The sequence below is a fragment of the Natator depressus genome, chromosome 7, assembly GCF_965152275.1.
Source record: "Natator depressus isolate rNatDep1 chromosome 7, rNatDep2.hap1, whole genome shotgun sequence".
Classification (NCBI taxonomy): Eukaryota; Metazoa; Chordata; order Testudines; family Cheloniidae; genus Natator; species Natator depressus.
The window spans coordinates 47,454,323-47,473,457 of record NC_134240.1 but is presented as its reverse complement, the minus strand read 5'-3'; the positions used below and the strand labels follow the sequence as shown (position 1 = coordinate 47,473,457).

Here is a 19,135-nt window from a genome sequence, read left to right as displayed (position 1 = left end):
CCCGCCACGGCCCCGGGGATGGCCTGCGAGGTGGCATGCGAGGGACCCCTCTGAGCGGGGCCGGCTTCCCCACGCACGTTGTAGCGCGGCGTCAGCTTCTTGATGTCATTGAGAGCCACGTCGATTCCCATCACGCCCAGGATGAGCTGGTTCTGCAAGAAGCAGACAAAGTGGCATCAGTGCCAGGATTGAGGACAGAGTGTGGGCATCCCACGTGGGTGGGAGCACGGGTGCCATTCTACTCCCTTAGTGGGTGCAAACACTAAGTGCATATACACACACACACACGCTTGGATTTGAAGGGCCTTCTGCAGGTCAAAGCAGAAACTTCGCACTCAAATCTCCGTGTCAAGGGGGTAGCCATGGGAGAGGCTGATTCTCATGGGCCTGTTCCCCCGACAGCTTTTTGCTTAACTCCTCCAAGTACATCTGAGGCCTCTCTGATACCAGGGCTCTGTCAGGGGAGCAGTGAATGACTAATACAAATGTTATTATCCGCTCATCCTGGAGATGTGGCTTGTTTCTCTCTCACAGCTGTCCATCTCTAGGCATCTTCATCCCAAAGTACTTTACAGACTCGACATGTTACCAACTCCCCCCACCCCCAATACTGAAATGCAGCCAGCTCGGGGGTGGAATTTAGCACCTATTATATAGTGTAATGGATCTGCAAAGCAGTGGACTACAATTCTCACCAGCCCTCTTCCCCTGGCCCGGTAAGGGAAAGATCCTGAACCAGGAAGTGCCCAGGGCTCTGTTTGGGAGTGGGGGCCGCATGGCAGCAGGGAGCTGGAAAGACACCCCAGAACTGTGGCCAAAGCTGCAGGTAGAACAGACTGTGACTGCTGGACACCACAGCTGGGTGCAGCTCTGGGTGGGATTTACGGGGGAGCAGCAGCGGTTGGGCAGGAAGTCAGTGCAAAGGTGCCCCAGTGAGAGACACTGAGCCTGGCTTGGAAACCCACAAATGCTTATTTGCTTGAACAGAGACTGGATTGGAGAGAGCACCCCAGACATCGGGACTGCCCCAGGGACCCAAACAGGAAATGGCTCATCATGGCTAGCACCTACAAGACCTAGCTGCTGTACTTGCCTCCAAGACACAATACACTGGGCACGCTACTGGCACCCTTGGGGCTTGGGGTACAGAGTAACCCCAATAAGTACAAAGGCAACACAGCAACACTACAAGCAGGAAAAGAAGATGACCATAGTTCAACAGCAGGAGGCATGTGAAACAGGCTGAATGTACTCACTGAAATGAAGACAGAATGGCTCAACTCCTCAAAGACACTTAGGCGTCAAACTCCCATCGGGAGTTAGGTATCTAAATGTACCTTGGAGGATCCAGGACAATAACCCCAGCCTTATGGAAAATGCCACAGAGTCTTAACCGAGAGACCAGCAAACAGTGACGCTCTCTGGGACTTGGGGCCACCAAACTAACCACAAAGCCAGGACAGGATGCACAGGGAAAAATCACAGCAATGGGACTATCCTATGAACGTGAGTTCAGTGCCAGGGAACAGCTGACGAGAGGGAGGGGCTTAGTAAGGAGACCATTAGAAGAAGCCAGAATGGGTTTGTAAGGCTGCCTGCTAGACTCCGAGCTGCCCAGGGTAAAGTTAAGACAGGTCACTTAATTAAGAGCAAAGTGCTCAGGTTTTCAAGGGTTGTCTTAGCATTTAACGTCTAGCTCTTTAGCATTGGTTCTGCGCATTCCCCCTGCCTGAGGTCTCCCCAGAACAGTAACGGAGTTTTGCAAGCCCTGACGGCTGCTCTCTGCACTCTTCTCTTCTCATTACCTGTGAGACCTGAACGGCAAATTATAACCTCCTCAGGCAACGATCACAGCCATAAAAAGCAACTCGACCTGAGGGTGGATTTGCTCCCCTGGGTCCTAATTGTTCCCCAAATGACCATGGGTGTGGGGGGTTGGTGGGCGAGGGTCTCAGTCATTTTGCTACATGAGGACCTGCTTGACAAAGGCAAAGACTCGATTCGATCTATCAAAGGCATTTACTGAGGCAGTGTCTCAGCATCTCGCCATCTTCAGTGCAGTTCTCCTCACAACATCCTATGCGGCAGGGCTGTTATCCCCACTGTACAGCTGGGAAATTGAGGCACAGAGAGGCTAAGGGACATGCCCAAGGTCGCACAGGCAGTCTGTGGCAGAGCAGGGACTTAACCCAGGTTTTCCAAGTCCTAGGCTAGTGCCCTGACGGCCAGACCATGCTTCCTCTATTGTGTATCAGGATTAGAGGTGACTCTGGGTCCCACAATCCAGCCCCAGGCCTCTGTTTCAGCTCAGTATGGACATGGGTCTGAGCCAAAAAGTCTGGCTTCAGATCCAAACTTCCCCCAGCTCTGGGGGTGTGAGCAGAACCAGGGTTTTAAACTGCCCCATTCTTGGGAAAGGAGCCAGCTGCCACGGTCTGGATCCAGATCTGAAGTTTCTGATAGTTTGGTTCCAGATTTTGGGCCCACCTCTACGCAGGACATGCCCATTCCCTTCTCCACCCTGACACATCCTGCCCTGCTGCTGCTCCCCTTGAAGAGACACCAATGCCCACAGCTGCTATCCCGCTTGATGTGGGACAGGACAGGCTGCTTCAGCAGGCAATAGCCCAGCTCCTCAGGGGACAGAGGCTGGGTCTCTGGCCTTGTTGCTTACTCAGTTGTGAAACAGATTGCTGGCTGCTTAGAAACACAAAATACAGCGGCAGTGCCACTGCTGCAGTGATCAATCCAGAGCAGTACAAAGAGGGGAGCGTGACACTGGGGGAGAGGAGGCTGAGCCAGTGCGGAGCAGTGAGTTGAGGCGGGTGGTCAAATTAGGGCATTATTGCTGGGGATCTGGTTAGCAAGGGCTACGTATCGCATTTGCTCGTTGCTTTGTGTTTTATCCACCTGCCCCGGCTGCCTCTGGGAGCTGCCCAGAATTCACCCCCACCAGCTCCCTTGTCAGGCAGCATCTGACTCCCCTGCAGCTGGTGGCCTGCTCTTTGTTACGCTGGAGCAAATCTCTGGGCACCTGGGGCTTTCCTTGCATCCCTGTGGTCTGGGCCACGACCACTCGAGAGCGCACAGCAGCAGGGACAGGCCCAGACTCGAGCTCTGTTAGTACACGGGGTGGATGCAGGTGGGAGGGGATGATGCTAGAGCAGCCAGCCTAGAGATGCCAGTCACCTGAGCGCAGGAATTGTGCTGCCAGCCCCAGTGGGAGTGGTGGATCCCTGTTAGGGGAGAGGCAAGGGGTGTGCTCCAGCTCCGCTCTCCCTTCCCACCCTTCCTTCACCACTGCTGTGGCTGAGCCCCTCCTGGCGATGCTCCCCCCTCGCCAGCGCCTACCGTTGGCTACATCCGGCGATGCAGCATTCCTGGAAAGGGTCATGAGCATCTCCTGAAGGACCATGGGCTGCTGGTCCAGCAACGGATCCCTACGCAGCACCCCAGGGCCTCGTCACATGCCACAGCTGGGACTCCAGCCTGTGCTTTGGTTTCCGGCACAAACAGCCACCATGGCACACATGGCTCCCTCAACCCCCTGTGGGTTGCCACAAGCTGGGTCTAGCTGCACAACTTTTGTCCTTTAATATTGTATCAACCCGGGAAACTACAAGAACTGGCAAGAAAGCCCAGTGGGAAGGAGGCTGGGGGAAGAGCTCCATTCGGCATACAGAGCCATACATTGGTTCACTAACCCCCACCACTGCTTTCCTCACCTGCCCTGTCTCCCTGATCTGCAAACAAGCTCCACAGAGAAACAGGAGCCACTGCTCCATCTCTCTACATCCCTCCCTCCCCCTAACCCCAGCAACCCCACTCAGGACATCCGTGGCTGCTGGGGTGAATGCAGCATCTCAGCTGTCCCAGCCCTGCCCTTTCGGGTGGGTTGATCCAGCTCATGTTATCCGCATCCTCATGGCTCTGGTTCTGTTCCCAGGGAATTACAATGGAAGTTAAACCAGGCCCAAGCTCCCAACCTCGCCCCCATTGGCCCGTCTTTGTGGCCGATGCCCCCCGGAGCAGAGGTGCTCTTTTGTTTCAGTATCTAAAGGGTTTTTTGTTTTTGCCTGGAAGCAAAAAAACTGACCAGGAGAATAAATAAACTGTAATAATAATAATAATAACATGAAACAAAACCGTTGGAGAGACCCAGGGAAGAGGAGGTGCATGGGGTGGATGGCAGAAGAGTCAGGGGGTTCTGGGAGGAGAGGGCTAGGAAAGGTCGGAGGTCAAGGACAGAACGCAGAACATTAGCCTCAGTGATGCTGGTTCTTGTCCGGAGGGCAGGAAGATGGGCAGGAAAGAGAAAACTGACAGAGAGCAAACGAGAGACCAAATCCAACACATCAGACACTGAGACGAGTCTCTCCTATCCTGCACTTCCTCCGACGCAGCCTCAGAGACGCCTGACCCTGCTTCCATGGAAATCAATGCAAATTTGGCAGGATCAGGCCCTTAAAGGTCACATAGCTGCCGTTCTCAAGCTATGACCTATGGCTAAGGCTACATGACTTCCAGAGACCTCTGTGACATTTTCCGGAGCAGCTCTCAAGTGCTGCTGGCAGCAGGACCCCCTTGTAACTCCCAGCTGCCACATGCACCCCCCCTGGAGCTCCCAGGTGCCAGGCCACGGGGGGACCCTGCAGCTCCCAGCTTCTGAGAGGGGATCCCACAGTTCTCAGCTGCTGCGGATGGGAGGGGGAAGCCTGCAGCTATCTAAATGCCACCCCCCCCCAAGAGCTCCCAGCCGTTGTGGGTGGCAGGGAGAACCCGGACCACTCTGCCACCATGGGCGGCGGGGGCCCCTCCCGGAGCTCTGAGGCACCGCGGGCGGTGGAGGGCCCCCACACCCTCACCTGTCCATAGAGGGGCCCTGAAGCTCCCAACAACCATGGGCAGCAAGGGGACCCTCGCAGCTTCCCAGCCGTGGTGGGTGGGGGAGGACCCTGGAGCTCCCAACTGCGGCAGGTCGGGAGTAGACCCCAGCAGGAGGTGGGAAGCACCAGAGCTCCCAGCTGCTGCAGGTGCTGGAGCCTCCTCTCTCCCCATTTTGTCAGGGATATTTTTAGTAAAAGTCAGGGACAGGTCACGGGCTTCTGCAAATTTTTGGTTATTGCCCGTGACCTGACCCTTTTACTAAAAATATCTGTGATAAAATCTTAAGCTTACCTATGGCGCACCAGTGAGTACTGGCGCGCAGGGGTGGGTGGGTGTGTCCCTGGTCACATGGTGCTGGCTCTGCCTCCTTGGCACCAGCTGCCACCTTGCATGCAAAGAAGCTACAAACACATGAAATTCTTTTCTGCTCCATGCCGCTTCCCCAGGGATGTGATTGCAAGGGGAGGGCAGGGGTCCCGAGGTAGCTTCCCTGCTAGGTAGCAGCCTGTGCAGCCCTACGGTACAGTCTGGGCATGTAGTGGCATGCTGGATATGGATGTAGGCAGCCAGATGGAAAGCTCCCTGGCAAACTCTAGCGTTAGCAACCAGCAGGGGCTAGCGACTGCAGAGGACCGGCTAACCCAGCCGGCTATGGTACCGCTCAGTGCCACTCTACAGCCACAAGCAAAAATCATCCTTTATTTAACCCAGCAGGCAGGGAAAGGCCAAATAACCAGAATTTAGACCCAGATCCACAAAGGTATTTAGGCTTCTAACTTCCACTGATTTCCTGACATCCAGGCTGCACTGATACCCTCCAGCTTTCGGGGGGGGGGGTGACCCCACGGCTCAACTGTGATTCTTCTAGAGCTTCGCCATCACCAGAAACATCTGAGCGATTCCTCCTCACCCCTCCCTGCCTCTCACATACGCACGTCCTCGTGCCAACACAGCCAGAGCAGTGGGGAGATCGTGGAATTGGCGGCATCCCTTCTCCCCTGATGACACTATCCACTGACACAGATGCTTTGGTCCCAGTATCACGAAGTGTTTTACCAACGGTAATTGGTGGAGCCTTTTGCACTTGCCCCTCTTACGGAAGGGATAAAAAGGGATCCAGTTCTAGACACACAGCCCCTGCTGGGGTGGAAAGCAGCAGCTGTTCAGCAGGGCACAGCAGTGCTATAGAACAGTTCGTGGAGGGAAGGGAAGAATATCACATCCCGTGGGAGCTGGTAAAACAGGGAGGCAGGCTAGGAATTTGGCCAAAGACCGGGGCAAACAGCCCTTCCATTTCACAAAGCAGCAAGGCATTTTTAAATCGTCAAGAACTTGATTTTCCATCTTATGCAAGGGGGAGGGGGATCTTTGCCAGCCGGTTCAAGGCTGGGACAGGGAGAACACCACCTGCTGAGCACGCATCGCTAAGGCTAAGATTATGTCATGGAGGTCACAGAAGTCACGGAATCCAAGACTTCCAGCGACCTTCATGACACTGGGGGCCCCGCAGCTGACCAGCCTCCACAGGCAACAGGGGACCCTCTGGCGGGACCCCCCGCAACTACCTGGCTGCTGCCATTGGTGGCGACTCCTGAGCAGCCCAGCCGCTGCCACTGGCAGGGGTTCCCCCGCAGCTCCCAGCCACCGGTGGCAGTGGGACCCTGGAGCTGCTTAGTGGCCGCTGGCAGGGGTCCTCCCGCAGCTCTCAGCCACCGCAGGGGCAGGACGCTGGACCCTTCTCTCTCCCCATTTTGTCAGAGATGTTTTTAGTAAAAGTCAGTGATAGGTCATGGCTTCCGTGATTTTTTGTTCATCGCCCATGACCTGTCCATGACTTTCACTAGAAATATCCATGACAAAATCGTAGCCTCACTCATCACCACCTCCTGCAGCACCAAGTGTTGTTCTGAGACGTCTCCCATCCCAATACTGACCCACGCAAGTCTGCTTAGCTTGGGAGAAAGCCTGAGCTTGCAGCAAAAGGTGGCACGCCTGAGAGAATCCCTGCATAGATTGTCCCTCCCAGCCCAGCCAGTGACTCCAGCGATTGTCTCCAGCACAAGAAGATGGGCAGGGAACAGAAAATGGACAGCAAACAAGGTACCGAGTCCAACACGTACCCATCTCTCCTGCTAGTTTTCTGGCCAGATTCATTTGTGATTGAGCTCTGAGCTATCATCTTCCTCTTTAAAACCCAGCAGGGACTCGCCCCAGCCAGTTCCAAATGCCCCAATCTCCCATCCGCTCCTCTTGTCCCTGTGCTCTCTGCCTCTCTCCATGCCATCCCTCACCTGCGGCTACAAGGGCCACGGCCTCTGCAGCTGCTGCCGGCTGAGCCAGCCTCCCTGTAGCTCTCCACTTCATAGTCTCATTGGAAGACAAACCCTTCCTCCTCTCCCGCTGGCTCCTGGTCCCCCTGTCCCTGTTTGGGATGCAGTTTGAATTGACACATACTATGCACAGTAATGCTGGGTTGTGTTTTGTCTTTCTCCCCACCACACACACACACACACAGGCACGACTTGATTCTCCACTCCCACTGGCTTGGCCCCAGTGTGACCCCACGGACACCCCTGCACTTTCTCTTAGTTTACAGAGATGTACGGGACCCTAGAGCTGGAGAGAGGACGGTAACGTTTCATACCTTTCTGTTGCTGCCACCATCCTCCGTGAGGTTAAACACTGGCAGGGTGCCAGTCACCATCAAGCCCAGGCCCTGGACAGAGAAAGGAAAGGCAACCAGTCAAGCAAGCTCTCGGACACGTCTGCTCTGGTCTGACAGCTCCTTCGCAGGCTCTGCGCCACTGCTGGCCTGGGTCCATTGCATGGCTGGGGAAATCTGGGCATTTATCCCAGGCTGGGACAGAGGCCACAGAACGGAGCTGGTGAGCTGCAGTACCGAGCCCTGGGGGTCCACTGTGCCGACAAGGATCCGCTACCTGTGTCTGGCTTGACATGCTTCCCTCCCACCGTGAAGTTCTGCAGGGGGGTCGCCATGTGGTTTCCTTTTGGCACCAGCAGAGCGGCTGTAAATCTACCCTGACGGTTCTGCGTCCCGTGGGGGGTAACTCCCAGGACTGTCCACATGTAGCCGGGCTACCCGGTCCCTGATGGGAGCTAGCAGTTCCCAGCTCTCTGACTGAAGAGCCTAAAGCATTATCATAACTCCCTGCTAATTGGAAACCGAAGCTAAATGTCCATGGAGCAGCACCGAGCAAGCAGCTGCTCCAGCAGCTGGGGGAGTAAAAGCACAGATGGGCACGGTGGGGAAAGGGCTCGCTTCTGTCTTGCTTACCAGAGCATCTTGATAGACATTGGTCCACTGAACCTGTTTTGCTTTGTTCCCTGCCAGGACCATGGGTCTTCCCAGCACATCCAGGTACTCCTGCAGACACAAGGAGAGAGGCCAGCCATGAGACAGAGATGGGCACCCCCCGGCCCATCAGAGATGGGCACATGCAGCCCCAGCCCCACTGGGAGCAGTGAGAGGAGAAACACCGGCTCATATGCGGGGTATGTGACAGAGCCCAGGCCAGGGAGATCCCTCCACCTTTGCTCCCCCACATCCCTGGCTACTCCTGGCCCTAGGAGAGATGTGGGCCTTCCTGCTTTCAGTTTCTTAGCCCTGGTCCCATCCTCAGTGGGCTGTGGGCTCTGCTCCATTCCCACCAACCCGGCCCCTCAGCTGCCCCTCAATCCCACGGTACCCGCTCCCATTCTGGCTCTCCTGTTGGAAATGGCCAACATCAGCCAGAGGGACTCGTAGCTGGGGGCTCCACGCAATCCCATAGCATGCAACAGTGCCTGCCCGGCTGATCTGGGTGCGGCTGGGTCTTTGTCCCATCTAGGGCTGGGTGGGATGAAAGCTGCCACACCAGTACTTCCCCTTTAAAGGCTGATATAGCAACCCTGCAACATAGTCGGCTGCCTCTCAAGCTCCCCCTTGCTGCCAGGGGTGGCTTCTGCAGTACCCTGCCTCAGTTTCCCCTTCACTCAGTAGCTCCATAGAGATTTGTGCCCAGTAACAATGCCCCTCCTTGAGGGCTGGTTTATTGCCATAAAATAAACTCAAACATAAAGTATCCTCTGCCCCACTTTCCCACAGGGCCCAGCCCCTCTCCTCCCGAGACCTGTTTGTCTTTTTAGAGTCTCAAGCTGGGCACCCTCTGCCCTGAGGGTGGGAGCCTCCTTCCTCCCTGCTGCATCAGCAGGCATCTGCCAACCTCCTGCAGTGCCTTCTCGCTCCAGGCCTCCCCAAGGCCTGATCACGTCACCAGACCCACTGGCCACATGTCAAGGCTGATCCCCCAATCTGGCACTTTGAATGCAGAAGGTGCGGGCCCGAAAGGATTCTAAAAATTAGTACTTGCCACTCCAGGCTTGTATTAAACTCCCAAGGTTACAGCTTTTCTCTGACCTTGGCTTGGTAAACGCTGCCATCACCCAAGTGAAAAACTGCCTCTTGCAAATCCTGGAAAAACTCACTTGGGAAGTTTTCCCTGAGGCCCCTCGGCTTTTCCACCCCTTCCTTGGGGAAGCCGAGAAAGAAAACAAACAAAAGGGAAACCCGGCTGTTGCCACCAGCTAATTGAAAAACATATGCACAGACCTTTTAAGACACAAACCAATCAGGTTTTTAAAAAAGGTAAATTTTATTAAAAAAAGAAGAAAGGAAACACATCTGGAAAATCAGGCAATTGCTAGATCTTACAAAGCAACTGAAAAGGGGTTAAACACTAGGAATGGTTCCCGGGGTCCAGCTTAACGTTACAAAAGAAAACAAAAATACCTGAGCTTAGTACAGAGGAAATCCACAAGCCAAAATAAAGAAATAAACCTGATCACATCTATCTAAACATTCCCTGTCCCAGTGAATCCTTCTAGGTACGGAAGATAATTTTTCATACCTGGTTTAAACTTTACACAGCATTCCTGCTGCCCCTGTCTCTTCAGCCAAAAGAGAACAACCGAGAGACAAAGGGAAAGCTTTTTTCCCATTTTTAAAAAATTCTAGCCATCCCATTGATGCTTTTGGTCAGGTGCCCACTCCCTTTCCTTTACCTGGGGGACTCTATTAACCTGGGGGACTCTGTTAAAGCAAGCGGAGAACAGCCACCAAGAGGGCCTTTTCGCTAACTGGCTGGCTGGGTGTGCATAAAAGGGAGCTCCCCCTTGCCCCCTTCATTTATCACACCACATGACTGTCATTCACTGGGTGCTCCGTAAGGGCTTTCCCACCCGAGGTTACACCCATCAGTGAAGCCTTGTGACTGCCCCAACTGTACAGATGGGGAAACTGAGGCTCAGAGAGAGGCGATGACATCCCCGAGGCACACAGAGAGTCAAGGGCAGAGCCGGGAATAGGACCCTGGAGTCCTGCAACCCTGCTCTAACCACTAGATGACACTGCCTTCAAGTGATGCTGTTGAGCTGAAGGCCAAGAAATCCCCTCGGAGCTGGACTGCGCACATGGGGACAGATGGGGGAGGGACTGGCACTGGACAATTCTTTCTCTGTCTCTTCTACTGCCACCATGACACCCACCTTTCTCTGGGCATGTACAGGCTCTGCGTTACTGCAGGGTCCTTCCTTCTGCCCCCGCCAACAGAGAACTTCCCTCACCAACTCATTCCCCCCCTTCCCCCACTGCAACACCTGACATTGATGGCAGCATTGACAGGCATTCAGCATTGACTCAGGCACACAGGTTAAGGCCAGTTTTGGGTCCCAACTTGAGACTCCTTAAAGGGGCAGGATTTCCAGTCAACGGGTGCTCCCCACTCTCTGACACCCAGGCCCCTTTGAGGGGTCTCAAGTTGAGCCCCCCAAATCACTAGCCCCTTTTGAACACTCAGGCCTGAGCATGCAGCATGGGGTATGTCTGTGGAGGAAGTCTCCTGCCCCTGCTTCCGGGAGACAGCGTGGCCTAGTGGATAGAGCACTGGGTTGGCATTTAGGAGACCTGGGTGCTATTGCTTGCTCTGCCATGCTGGTTGACCTTGGGCAACTCATAGCCTCACTCTGTGCCACAGTTTCCCCATCTATAAAATGAGGATCATGGCACTGCCCTCCCTTTGTAAAGCACTTTGAAATGTGCTAATGGAAAGAGCGAGGTAGCAGTGCCCACCTCCCCTCTCACTCATTCACCCTGTACTACCCCCATGGCAACACTCCTGCTCTATACTGCTGGGACAGAGAGCAAAACCAGGCCCGAGGTGGCTCCCACGGGGGAGTAGCTTTTCGTCCTACTGACTCAGGAAGGATTTAAGCAGCTGAGCCCCACCGGCTCTGCAGACCACAGCAGAAGGAGGGTGATGAGGGAAGCACCAGGAGTGATGTGAACCACACCTAATCCTTTCTAAACCTGCAAATGTGCTACCAGCGTCTCCCCGAGTACCAGAGTAGGGGGAAGGAATGGGGACAGACTGGAGGCTCTGTGCTCTTGGCCACCTGCCCAAGTGCACTGGGGGCAGTGCTGCCCATCAGCCCTCCCTTCTCCCCAAACAGATTACCTGTCCCTGCAGGTTGCCATGGAGAGAGCAGCAGGCTGGAGCCTGGGCCCTGAGGGGGCTGTATTCTTTCTGGATGACAAGAGAGAGAAGCAAGGAGAAGGCATGGAGCAGGAGGGAGCCATGCAGCCAGAAAGAGAAAGCATAGATCCTAGGAGAACACCAGGGATGCCATTAAAGCTGTATCCACGCTCACCGTTTAGCCCCATGGGAGAACTACTGTAGAGGGGCCCTATCCACCTGCTGGGAGGGCAGTGTGAGAGCCTGAGCGAGTGCCTGATTGGCTGGTAGCCTGCAGGGGGCGGGCCTTGGGGCTGTCTGTTTGTTTGTTTCAGGGAAGCCTGGCTGTTTAAAAATAGCCAGAGCTTCGCGAACCAGCTGAGCGGCGCGAACCAGCAGAGCAGCACACAGCAGGAGTTTGCCTGGGAGTTCACCTGGAGTGAGCCCAGTGAGGCTTACATCTTGTCAACTTCTCTGAGGAAGCTCATAGTAGGAAAGTGATATGGAAGGGGGGGGTTCAGCTGTTGTGACCTGCACTGGATGTGCTATGTTTGTCTTTCTTCCACAGGACAGAAGCGACTTTGTCTGTACAAAGTGCAAGCTAGTCTCCATATTGGAAGAGAAGATTGAAGGTCTGGAGCAACAGATAACGACCCTGCGTTGCATACGAGAATCTGAGGATTTTCTGGACAAACGTCAGGATATGCTTCTACAGGCGCAAAGCTCTAAAGATTTAGAGCAGGTTGCACAGCGGAGCCAAGAGGCCAGTGAAGAAGCTTGGCAACATGTGACCTCCAGAAGAAGAAGGGGGAATGTCCGCGTTCCAGCAACGCAGACACAGGTAACTAACCGCTTTCATGTTCTCTCCACAGGTACCATTGCGGAGAGTGGACCAGACGATACGTCTGGGGGGAGAAAGCAGAAGGAGACTCCGCTGGTTGGAAGGCATGAGATGCGATGTCCTGAGGTTGGGGGTTCCACGACCACCACTCCCAAGAGAAGGAGGCGGGTGGTGGTGGTCGGGGACTCTCTCCTCCGGGGGACTGAGTCATCTATCTGCCGCCCTGACTGGGAAAACCGAGAAGTCTGCTGCTTGCCAGGGGCTAAGATTCGCGATGTGACGCCGAGACTCATCAAGCCCTCGGATCGCTACCCCTTCCTGCTTCTCCACGTGGGCACCAATGATACTGCCAAGAATGACCTTGAGCGGATCACTGCGGACTACGTGGCTCTGGGAAGAAGGATAAAGGAGTTTGAGGCGCAAGTGGTGTTCTCGTCCACCCTCCCCGTGGAAGGAAAAGGCCGGGGCAGGGACCGTCGAATCGTGGAAGTCAACGAATGGCTACGCAGGTGGTGTCAGAGAGAAGGCTTTGGATTCTTTGACCATGGGATGGTGTTCCATGAAGGAGGAGTGCTAGGCAGAGACGGGCTCCATCTTACGAAGAGAGGGAAGAGCATCTTTGCGAGCAGGCTGGCTAACCTAGTAAGGAGGGCTTTAAACTAGGTTCACCGGGGGAAGGAGACCAAAGCCCTGAGGTAAGTGGGAAAACGGGATACCGGGAGGAAGGACAGGCAGGAACGTCTGTGAGGGGAGGGCTCCTGCCTCATACTGAGAATGAGGGGCGATCAGCAGGTTCTCTCAAGTGCTTATATACGAATGCACAAAGCCTTGGAAACAAGCAGGGAGAACTGGAGGTCCTGGTGATGTCAGGGAATTATGACATGACTGGAATAACAGAGACTTGGTGGGATAACTCACATGACTGGAGTACTGTCATGGATGGTTATAAACTGTTCAGGAAGGACAGGCAGGGCAGAAAAGGTGGGGGAGTAGCACTGTATGTAAGGGAGCAGTATGACTGCTCAGAGCTCCGGTACGAAACTGCAGAAAAACCTGAGTGTCTCTGGATTAAGTTTAGAAGTGTGAGCAACAAGAGTGATGTAGTGGTGGGAGTCTGCTATAGACCACCGGATCAGGGGGATGAGGTGGATGAGGCTTTCTTCTGGCAACTCGCAGAAGCTACTAGATCGCATGCCCTGGTTCTCATGGGTGACTTTAATTTTCCTGATATTTGCTGGGAGAGCAATACAGCGGTGCATAGACAATCCAGGAAGTTTTTGGAAAGCGTAGGGGACAATTTCCTGGTGCAAGTGCTAGACGAGCCAACTAGGGGGGGAGCTTTTCTTGACCTCCTGCTCACAAACAGGGAAGAATTAGTGGGGGAAGCAAAAGTGGATGGGAATCTGGGAGGCAGTGACCATGAGATGGTCGAGTTCAGGATCCTGACACAGGGAAGAAAGGTAAGCAGCAGGATACGGACCCTGGACTTCAGGAAAGCAGACTTTGACTCCCTCAGGGAGCGGATGGGTAAGATCCCCTGGGGGACTAACATGAAGGGGAAAGGAGTCCAGGAGAGCTGGCTGTATTTCAAGGAATCCCTGTTGAGGTTACAGGGACAAACCATCCCAATGAGTCGAAAGAATAGTAAATATGGCAGGCGACCAGCTTGGCTTAATGGTGAAATCCTAGCGGATCTTAAACATAAAAAAGAAGCTTACAAGAAGTGGAAGGTTGGACATATGACCAGGGAAGAGTATAAAAATACTGCTCGGGCATGTAGGAATGAAATCAGGAGGGCCAAATCGCACCTGGAGCTGCAGCTAGCAAGAGATGTCAAGAGTAACAAGAAGGGTTTCTTCAGGTATGTTGGCAACAAGAAGAAAGCCAAGGAAAGTGTGGGCCCCTTACTGAATGAGGGAGGCAACCTAGTGACAGAGGATGTGGAAAAAGCTAATGTGCTCAATGCTTTTTTTGCCTCTGTCTTCACGAACAAGGACAGCTCCCAGACTGCTGCGCTGGGCATCACAACATGGGGAGTAGATGGCCAGCCCTCTGTGGAGAAAGAGGTGGTTAGGGACTATTTAGAAAAGCTGGACGTGCACAAGTCCATGGGGCCGGACGAGTTGCATCCGAGAGTGCTAAAGGAATTGGCGGATGTGATTGCAGAGCCATTGGCCATTATCTTTGAAAACTCATGGCGAACGGGGGAAGTCCCAGATGACTGGAAAAAGGCTAATGTAGTGCCAATCTTTAAAAAACGGAAGAAGGAGGATCCTGGGAACTACAGGCCGGTCAGCCTCACCTCAGTCCCCGGAAAAATCATGGAGCAGGTCCTCAAGGAATCAATCCTGAAGCACTTACACGAGAGGAAAGTGATCAGGAACAGTCAGCATGGATTCACCAAGGGAAGGTCATGCCTGACTAATCTAATCGCCTTTTATGATGAGATTACTGATTCTGTGGATGAAGGGAAAGCAGTGGATGTATTGTTTCTTGACTTTAGCAAAGCTTTTGACACTGTCTCCCACAGTATTCTTGTCAGCAAGTTAAAGAAGTATGGGCTGGATGAATGTACTATAAGGTGGGTAGAAAGTTGGCTAGATTGTCGGGCTCAACGGGTAGTGATCAATGGCTCCATGTCTAGTTGGCAGCCGGTGTCAAGTGGAGTGCCCCAGGGGTTGGTCCTGGGGCCGGTTTTGTTCAATATCTTCATAAATGATCTGGAGGATGGTGTGGATTGCACTCTTAGCAAATTTGCGGATGATACTAAACTGGGAGGAGTGGTAGATACGTTGGAGGGCAGAGATAGGATACAGAGGGACCTAGACAAATTGGAGGATTGGGCCAAAAGAAACCTGATGAGGTTCAATAAGGATAAGTGCAGGGTCCTGCACTTAGGACGGAAGAACCCAATGCACAGCTACAGACTAGGGACCGAATGGCTAGGCAGCAGTTCTGCGGAAAAGGACCTAGGGGTTACAGTGGACGAGAAGCTGGATATGAGTCAGCAGTGTGCCCTTGTTGCCAAGAAGGCCAATGGCATTTTGGGATGTATAAGTAGGGGCATAGCGAGCAGATCGAGGGACGTGATCGTTCCCCTCTATTCGACACTGGTGAGGCCTCATCTGGAGTACTGTGTCCAGTTTTGGGCCCCACACTACAAGAAGGATGTGGATAAATTGGAGAGAGTCCAGCGAAGGGCAACAAAAATGATTAGGGGTCTGGAACACATGACTTATGAGGAGAGGCTGAGGGAACTGGGATTGTTTAGTCTGCAGAAGAGGAGAATGAGGGGGGATTTGATAGCTGCTTTCAACTACCTGAGAGGTGGTTCCAAAGAGGATGGCTCTAGACTATTCTCAGTGGTAGAAGATGACAGGACAAGGAGTAATGGTCTCAAGTTGCAGTGGGGGAGGTTTAGGTTGGATATTAGGAAAAACTTTTTCACTAGGAGGGTGGTGAAGCACTGGAATGCGTTACCTAGGGAGGTGGTAGAATCTCCTTCCTTAGAAGTTTTTAAGGTCAGGCTTAACAAAGCCCTGGCTGGGATGATTTAATTGGGGATTGGTCCTGCTTTGAGCAGGGGGTTGGACTAGATGACCTCCTGCGGTCCCTTCCAACCCTGATATTCTATGATTCTATGATCTAAGCTGCTTACATGGCCCCCATCATATCTGGGCACCTGACACTCTTTAATGTATTTATCCCACCCCTGTTCAGCAGGGTAGGGCTGGTATCCCCAACCTGAGGCTCAGCATTGCACGGGACAGAGCAGGGATCCGAACCCTGGTCTCCTGCCAGCGCTCTGACCACTGGGCCATCCTTTCTTTCCACTCAGCTGAAGCACCAGGTAATTGAGCCCTGCTCCAAGCAGGCCTGAGCCCCCACAGGACAGCAAAGGCACAGCTGTCTGGCGGCAACCCTGCGGAGTTGTTCAAAATTAGAGCATTGGAGGTGAATTCTGAAAGAAACCGACCTCCAGGCCCTTACTGCTGTGGGTACACCCCATTCGCCATGAGCACACGGCTCTGCACCCGTGCCAACCAGCTGGAAACAAGAGTGCTAAGGGCACCCGCGGGGCCTGGCTGCAGATCGCGTAGATGTACCGAGCGAGCTGGGGTGCAGAAGCCAGAGTGATTCCCCAGGGTTCCAGGCGGGCTTGTGCAGCCTGCGATGGTGCCTGTGTTGCCATGGTTTCAGTGCTCCAGTACCCAAGCAAAGCAAGATTCGGGCTAGCTCAGGTCCGTCGACATGAGCGGCAATCCCAGCCTGCGCTCGCAGTGTAGACACACAGCGAGAAAGGTTCTCAGCTCTGCCGCAGATACCCTGTGAGATGCTTCGCCCTGTGCCTTTCCCCGCTGGCACAGTGGGGGCAGTGACACAGCCTCGGGGGACTGGGAGGAGGGATCTGGCCAGACAGGTGGCCATGGGTACCCTGTAGATGATCGCTGGCTGGCGAAGGAGGCAGTGGAGGCAAAGAATGGAGAAGAGGGAAGCAAGCGCTGTCAGCCACATGGAAAGAATTCAAAGCAAACGGCAAATTCCAGCACGAAGTGCGGCCATGCAAGAGATGCCCCCTCTGCTGCAGTGCCCGGGCCGTACTGAGCCCTGGCTGGGAGGGATAGTCCCATGTTCCAGTCTAAGTCAGAAACGTTCACTGCAGGCCAAACGCTCTGAGGAGTGCTGGGGAGCTGTGCCAGAGAAAGGGAGGGTTCCAGGCAGCACCGAGGGCTCAGGGGTCTCTGTCCCCTCAGGCTGCCTCCCTTTTGTGTTTGTTGGCACACCTTCGCACAGCGACTGCATCACGGGGTGCGTCCTTGCCCTGGGAGGCAGCGTTAGGAAGTGGCATGACATCACCACAGGCCCTGATGCAATGCGGCACCATGGAAGCATACGGTTCAATAGCCAGCTATACTGCAGGCCTTGGGCCCATCACACCTTCTCCCTACTAGGAGCCCAGCCACATCTGGGACTCCCTCATTTTCCTCTAGGCCAGGCTGGGGGATATGGGACAAACCACCAAACCCTTCTGTGAATGGCACAACAGGAAAGAGGTAGGGACAAGGAGCCACTTCTTCCAGAACATCCACCCCCTGCCTCCCACCCTGCTCACACTGCCCTATGGGCCCCCTAAGAAAACCTATAGCTGCATCAAACATGGGGGGCCCTCTGGCAAACTGCAGGGCTGCAAGATGCAGCCCCATCCAAGATCCCGAGTGACCACTGGTCAAGAACCTGGTAGTGACCCAATCAGAGCCCAGTGGGAACGTCAGCAGGGGAGACAGACGTGATGGGGAAGTCCAGCCATTCACCATATGCAGGGACCCAGCATGGCGAGATGCTGGCCAAGCCCTTCCGAGTGATTGTGGAGGAGTCTCTGCCGTGTGGTAGGCTGAATGGTTCTGGATGGCCAGGAGTACCATGGGTCAGCTGGGATGGGGCTGAGAATGGCTCAGGCACCAGCTCAGCAATTCTCCAGACTGTGCCGGCAGAGCCCTGAGAAATGTCTTGGCTGCATGAACGCCAGTTGCATATAATGTTCATGTTACTCTGCACCCCTAGGTGGGAGCAGGAACTGAACCAACAACCTCTGGATCTTAAAAGCAGGAGCCTCAATGGGTTGAGCGCAAAGAGCTGACCCAGAGCCCTGGTGGGCTCAACAGTCTCTCTCTGGCCCAGCCACTACTGGAGTGGGTGCAGTCCCACTGCACGATGGGCTGCGGAGGTGTAGTGAGGGAGGTGATAACCGCAGATGACACTGGAGGACAGGACTGGTTGCCCAGCAAAATGGTGCCTGGCTCATCACATCCTCAGCAAAACTCTCAATTCCAATGGGAAGGTTTGCCCGAGGGAGGACTGCAGGATCAGGCCCGTGGCTGGATCAGACAAACAGTAGTTCGGAGCACGTCCAGACGAACACACTGGCGATTTAGCTTTTTGAATGGGGGGAGCAGCAGGCGCCAATGAGCTCAGTAACGTGACATCTGTCACTAGCACAGCAGCTTCACTTTACTACCCTCCGTTCCAACCAGCCTACTCTGCCTCACCCCAGGCACTAAGAACGTGGGACACAAACGGCTACCAGCCACCCCTCTCAGAGCCATTACTCGGATGGAGTTTGACTTTTCAGGAGAAAGGGAACAGACTCCGGGGCCGTCTGAGCTCAGATTCAAGACAGCGGTGAGCTTTGTGTTAGGGTGGTTCTGATCTTGTTTTACACTTAATTTCAAAGGGATACAATTGCGAGAATGGATGTCTCTGAGAAATTAGTGCACTGTAGCTCTGCATTGCTGGTTGGGGTCTTTTTAGTTGTTTTCTGGTTTCTGAGCTATTAGGGGCCGTGTTTTCAAGCAGAGATTCCAATAAAATCACCTGACTCCAGGAGCTAGGAGGTGAAGGAAATCATCAAATCTGCAAGGCTTGTAATCCACAGATTCCAAGGCCGAAGGAATCACTGTGATAATCTAGTCTGGCCTCCTGTATAGCAAAGGCCAGAGACCTGCCCCACAATAACTCCTTTCAAACTAGTGCAGACCTTAAAAAAAAAAAAAAAATCAAAAACTTGATTTAAAAGTTGCTGGTGACGGAGAATCCACCAAGATGCTTGGAAAATCGTTCCAAAGGTCAATTGCTCTCACTGTTAAAAATTTACACCTTATTGCCAGTCTGAATTTGGCTAGCTTCATCTTCCAGCCATTGTATTGCATTAGACCTTTGTCTGCTAGCCTGAAGAGCCCATTAGCAAATATTTGTTCCCCAGGAAGGGCCAGGTGGGCTGGAGACCCCAAGCTGTGACATTACTGCTATTTTTAGTAATGCACGCTAGCGGGGCTGGAGTCTGTCTACCTGGGCTGAGAAGCTCATGCCAGTGGCAGGGCCCCATGAGTCTATCGCTAAA

General features: G+C 53.9%; 1 protein-coding gene across 2 annotated transcripts in view; it reads right to left on the bottom strand.

Annotated features, from left to right (window-relative positions):
- The window catches only part of CACNA2D2 (calcium voltage-gated channel auxiliary subunit alpha2delta 2), a 598,846-nt gene that overhangs the window by 48,758 nt on the left and 530,953 nt on the right, over window positions 1-19,135 (bottom strand). For both annotated transcript variants that reach the window (XM_074958327.1, XM_074958328.1), the window contains exons 15-17: window positions 8,183-8,272; window positions 7,532-7,603; window positions 78-152 (exon numbers count right to left, since the gene is read on the bottom strand). In XM_074958327.1, the coding sequence (XP_074814428.1) occupies window positions 78-152; window positions 7,532-7,603; window positions 8,183-8,272 (237 nt within the window). The remainder of the gene's footprint in view (window positions 1-77; window positions 153-7,531; window positions 7,604-8,182; window positions 8,273-19,135) is intronic.